The following is a 4,946-nucleotide window of genomic DNA, read 5'->3' on the forward strand; positions in this document are numbered from 1 at the left end:
ATGCTTAGACAAAAAATCTGCAAGAATATGGTCAGGTATTTCAAATCTCAAACTAAAGGGATGTTCCTGCACAGGAGATGCTAGGAGGTGGCATGAGGACAAATCCTTGGCTTGTTTGATGACATGCCAGGCTGAGCACCACGTGCCGGGACAGCAAGGCTGTATCAGCTGGAAGGGCTTTGTGGGGCCAGGTTACAGGCAGGGGCATGTGCAAAGCTTTGCTCTAGTGTGCAAATACTTTTGATCCCAATTGCAGCTGCAGGGACCACAACCGACATGAGGGCTGCGTTCCTGGTGCTGCTCCTCTGGGCCGTAGCCTGCGCTCACCCTGTAAGTACCCACTGGACAGGTACTCAAACCCCAAACCCTGGCGGTTTTGCCCAGCCAAGGCACACCGATCACTGATCAGATGTCTCCTGGATGTGTTTAGGTGCCCGACCGCGAGCCCGGCCGCCCCCACCACAGTGCCCAGCAGGAGGTAAGCCGGGGGGTGCCCTAGTCCCGCAGATGGCAGCCGCTTGCGGAGGAAGTCTGGGGTGGGGAGCCAGCCCTGTGCAGGCATCCTTGGACCCGGCACCTGGGGGAAGAGCTGCTGCTTCTGCGGGTCTTTGAGCTTTGCCCATCTATTCGGTCTTTTCAAGCTGGGTTGGTTTCACCTCATTTCACCTTGCTTCCCTGTGCATGTTCCCAGTTCACTTGATGCGTTCTGCTGTGTTGGTCCTGAAAAAGGAGTTTCTGTGCTCTGAACCATCATGGTTTGGGCTTTTCTGGGTTGCCCTTTTGTTGGTGGCTACTTTTTTTTTTCATCAGCAGAAACAACTGAAGGGCTGAGGTGCGAGCGATGAAAAAGGCTTCAGCACTTGCATGGCTTAGGAGCGATATATCATCCTGCAGCAATAGCAGTAAATGTGCAGTGGTGTTTAATAAACCAAAGCACCGTGTCATGTTTTGCCTCCAGGACACAGCGAGTGAAGATTACATCAACAAGCTGGGCAACCTCCTGGGTGGTGGAGATGGCAGACATCCACCTGCCAGTGCGGAGAAGGGGGACAATGCCCTTGCCGGGGACCCGGCAGGTGGGAACGCCGTGGGTGAGGAGGTGGGCGAGCACGGTGGCCAAGACAAGGGAGGCAGAGTTGGGGAGGCTCGGCACCTGAACCGGGTGGACCACGAGGACACAAGTGCATGGGATGGCAACGGCCTTGGTTTCCTGGTGAGTGAGTGGAGAGGGGTGTTTTGCTCTGCCAGGAAAGTGCGCTTAGCCCCAAATCTGCTGTCGGTCAGGGTAGCACTTGGCCTGCACGGCGAGCAGTGCCGATAGCGCCTGTGACCTGCAAGCCTTTGCATTCATCTTCATTTGTCACCTCCATAGGAGGAGGATGCACGTGATGCTGATGACGGTGACAACGGAGAACGCCACAGCACTGGAGTCAATGGGCTTCCCTCTCACGCCGGCGGGCTCCTGGACGAGGAGGACGACAGTGGGGACGACACCTTCGATGACAAGGGAGAAGAGGAGGGGGGCGAAGGTCCTACTTATGTGGCTGGTGCTGACGGGGCAGGTGAACACGGCCACGACACTGGACGTGGGGACGCCGGGGCTGGCAGAGGGCACGGCGACAGCAGCAGTAGTAGCAGCAGCGAGAGCATCGGGGCGGACCACCGGTGGTACAGGAGCTACCTTGGCAGCCGGTATGAGCGGACCTACAGGCAGGGAGGGGGCAGCAGCAGCAGCCAGGAGGAGGAGAGCTACGACTTTGAGGACGAAGCCATGCAGGGCGATGACCCCTCCATCTTCGATGGCCTGGGCAGCAGCTACAAGGGGCGCCGTGCTGGCCCTCGTGCCCTGGGGAGCAGCCGAGAGAGCGGCCAGGGGGCTGGCTCCCACCGCTGGGAGGAGAGAGACAGCAGGTCCCCAGAGGTGGAGGATGCTGACTTGGGAGAAGACAGCCCGTCCGTGGAGGACAACAGTCAGTCGGAAGAGCCTGTCGACAGCCAGTCAGAGGAAGACAGCACCAGCCGCTCTGGGGAGGATGGAGATGGGGAGGATAGCCCCTCCAGGGAGGGTGAGGGCAGCGAGTCCAGGGAGGGCACCACTGACCAGTCAGACGAAGAGCTGGGGGAGTCCCCGGAGGACATCTCCCAGGAGGTGGTGAGCACATCGAGCGAGCGCAGCGGCAGCCAGTCCCGGGAAGGGCAGGAGGACCGGGAGTCTGCCGAGGACAGGAGTGCGCCATCCACGCCTGACAGTGAGTCCGGGGAAGATGAGGGCGACCAAAGCAAGTCCGGGGAAGATGACGACCAGAGCCAGTCCACAGAGGACACTGTGGAGGAGTCAAAGGAGGACGAGAATGACTCCGACCCTGACGGGGATGTGCTGAGCACATCAGCCGAGAGCCAGAGTGTATCCCCAGAGGATGACAGCAGCCAAGAGGACAATACAGGTGAGGACAGCAGGTCCACAGAGAGCAATAACAGCGAGTCCCAGGAGGATGATGATGATGAGGAGGAGAGCCACTCCCAGGAGGATGCCACCCATGAGTCCAGCAGCCGTGGGGATGACAGCTCGCCACAGAGCCTGGAGAGCAGGAGCCGTAAACGGCGGCCGGGTGCCTACCACAAGAAGCCTGCTGCCGACTACGATGACAACGACTGTCAGGATGGGTACTGACACGTGCCCTTACAGCCTCATCGGTGCTCGGGGGTATGGGGGGAGGAGGGGTTTAATTTATTTGCTATATAGCCTGGTTGAATTCTTCCTGAGGAGATGCTGTGGATAAAATGGAGGCGGGTTTGCCAGGGCTCGACCTGGGCACACTACACAGCGCGATGTGGGAGGAGATGCCAGACACAGGGAAAACGCCAAACCGCAGCAAGAAAAGCCATTTCCTATACCAAACCGGAGAGCAGCTGAGAGCTGTGAGTGTCAGCAGGGTGATGCTGCCCGCTTGCCACAAGGGCACAGTGGTGGCTCGGCACTCTGGGAGCTGCGCCTGGGCATGCTGGGCAGAAAGGTCCCTGTGTTCACCCCTTGTATTTACCTACCACTGCCCTAAAAGCGTCTGCCCAGACTCCAATGGAAGCTTTCCGTTAGCTCCACGTCCTGCACATAAGGAGGAAAAGCTACAGCTGGTGTGCACATGCGGTGCATGGGCTCAGCGGTGTGTGAAGTACCACTTCAAGATGGGATGTATGTAATATTTTGTAAGAAATGTACAGAAAACATTATATTGTATCCTTTTTGCACTTTTATTTCAAAGCTGAAATGTACCCTGTTGATTTCTTTAATCACCATTAAAACCATCAAACTCCACAGTGCTGCGGTTTGAGGTGTTGCTGTTTTTCTCTCTCTGGTGCTGCGATTTGGGGTCAGACTGGAGCGAGCAGGGAGCAAAGGGCAGGCTGTTTGCACAGGGATCTGCAGCATGCTGGGGTGAGGGGGAAAGCAGAGGCTGAGGGATGTTCCCACTCCCCTCTTTCCAGGCACCCCAAAGGCCACCCCTGCCCCTAGGTGACCCAGCGTGCACTGGAAAAGCTGGCTAATGACCCCAGCGAGCTGGGCCTGGGGCTTTGCTATATTATGGCCATCACATGCTGCAATGCAAGCAAGGGTTGTTCTGCTCTTCCTGAGGTGCTGGGAATGCCGAGAGGCACGGGGGCTCTCCCGGACCACTGGCTCTGGGTGCCCACAGTGGCCCCTGGTGCCAGGTCCCCTGCAGCAGAGATGCGGGTGAGCAGGGGAAGAGGGGTTATCGTGGGCTGGTAGATCATGGGTAAAGCCTCTTTTACTCAGTGTGCCTTTTATTTTATTTTTTTTTCTCCTACCAGCAAGGAAGTAAAAAACAGATTATTTGTTTAAAATCCCATCCAGGTCCTTCTTACTTGTTCACGTGTGTATGACAAGCTGTACAGCATGTGTATCGATGCTGACGGAGGAAGCTGTGGGTTGTTGCATAGCTGCACAGTTTTGCAGCATGGAGTTGTGGCTCTGCAGGGGACAGTCTCCAAGGGGTCCATGCATGCCTTTCAGCTGCCTTGGGTCAGCGGTGTCATTGCTGGGCATTGCAATACCGAACTCAAGAACCAGTAAAGAAATGAAATAATTTGTTACTACTTATAGCAAAACTGCACTTAATTTGTAGACTCTTTTCACCACTACAAAAGCTGGGAGCTGAACAGCTGCTGGTTTTAGTGGAATTTATGTTTTCATTTCCACCCTGTGTAAGCTTTTTCTACTTCTGTATGAGATCAGCTCTGAAACGTGCAGCTTCCCCACACTACTGCCCCGGGAACGAGCCACTTTCCTGACCCTGCCTCCTCCGCCCCACTTCACGGTGGATACCTTGGCTGTGACTTGCCCCTTATTTTTTGGATCCCTTGCCTTAGCTGCCTGAGGAGTTGGGGATGCTGTGATGGTGATGATGCCCGTCAGGATCGTGCGTACCAAAATGCTGGTGCACAGCCCCTGCAAGCACGGGGTTTGGCTGCAGCCCAGAGGTGCAAAAAGGGCTGGGTGACAGCTGTCACTTTGGTTTAAGATTGTAGTAATGATGTGTTTGCTGGCTCCTCTGCGCGGCGGCGCAGCGCAGGGCGCTGTTGTGAACTCTCCCGTGTCCAGCAAGCGGTGCTGCTGCTGCTCAGGCAGCGGGGACCTTTCGGGTGCTGGCTCGGCCGCAGGGCTCAGTCGCATCCCCGGGGCCCTCAGAGGTGGCGTTTGTGTGGGGACAACTGGTGGGGATGGGGACTGGGAGGTTTTTTTCGGGTCCCTTCAGGAAAGCAAGGGACCGAAAGCAGCTCTGTGGTGAGCCCAGCCTGTGAGCAGGATGGCCGAGACGTCGCAAGGGTGGGATGAAATGGGCACCGTGAAACTGCTTCTTGCAGTTTGTGCATGACCCTCTGTCCGTCCTCATCCTTGTGCGAGCAGGAGCACGGCCCAGCTGGGGAGG

At 56.9% G+C, this 4,946-nt stretch overlaps 1 protein-coding gene across 1 annotated transcript; it reads left to right on the plus strand.

Moving 5' to 3' along the window:
• Positions 1-255: 255 nt before the first annotated feature.
• On the plus strand, positions 256-2,679 carry LOC127016189 (dentin matrix acidic phosphoprotein 1-like). The gene is made up of 4 exons (XM_050896543.1): positions 256-330; positions 431-478; positions 959-1,213; positions 1,373-2,679. Exons 1-4 carry the CDS (start codon positions 277-279, stop codon positions 2,669-2,671), a joined length of 1,656 nt encoding a protein of 551 aa, XP_050752500.1. The 5' UTR covers positions 256-276; the 3' UTR covers positions 2,672-2,679.
• The last annotated feature ends 2,267 nt before the right edge of the window (positions 2,680-4,946 follow it).

The sequence above is a fragment of the Gymnogyps californianus genome, chromosome 4 (genome assembly GCF_018139145.2).
Source record: "Gymnogyps californianus isolate 813 chromosome 4, ASM1813914v2, whole genome shotgun sequence".
NCBI classification, from domain to species: Eukaryota; Metazoa; Chordata; class Aves; order Accipitriformes; family Cathartidae; genus Gymnogyps; species Gymnogyps californianus.

Coding starts and splice junctions, on each gene's coding strand:
- LOC127016189 (XM_050896543.1), top strand. CDS start 277: ATGAGGGCTGCGTTCCTGGTGCTGCTCCTCTGGGCCGTAGCCTGCGCT. Junction 479..958: donor ACCACAGTGCCCAGCAGGAG/GTAAGCCGGGGG, acceptor TTTTGCCTCCAG/GACACAGCGAGTGAAGATTA. Junction 1,214..1,372: donor GCAACGGCCTTGGTTTCCTG/GTGAGTGAGTGG, acceptor TCACCTCCATAG/GAGGAGGATGCACGTGATGC.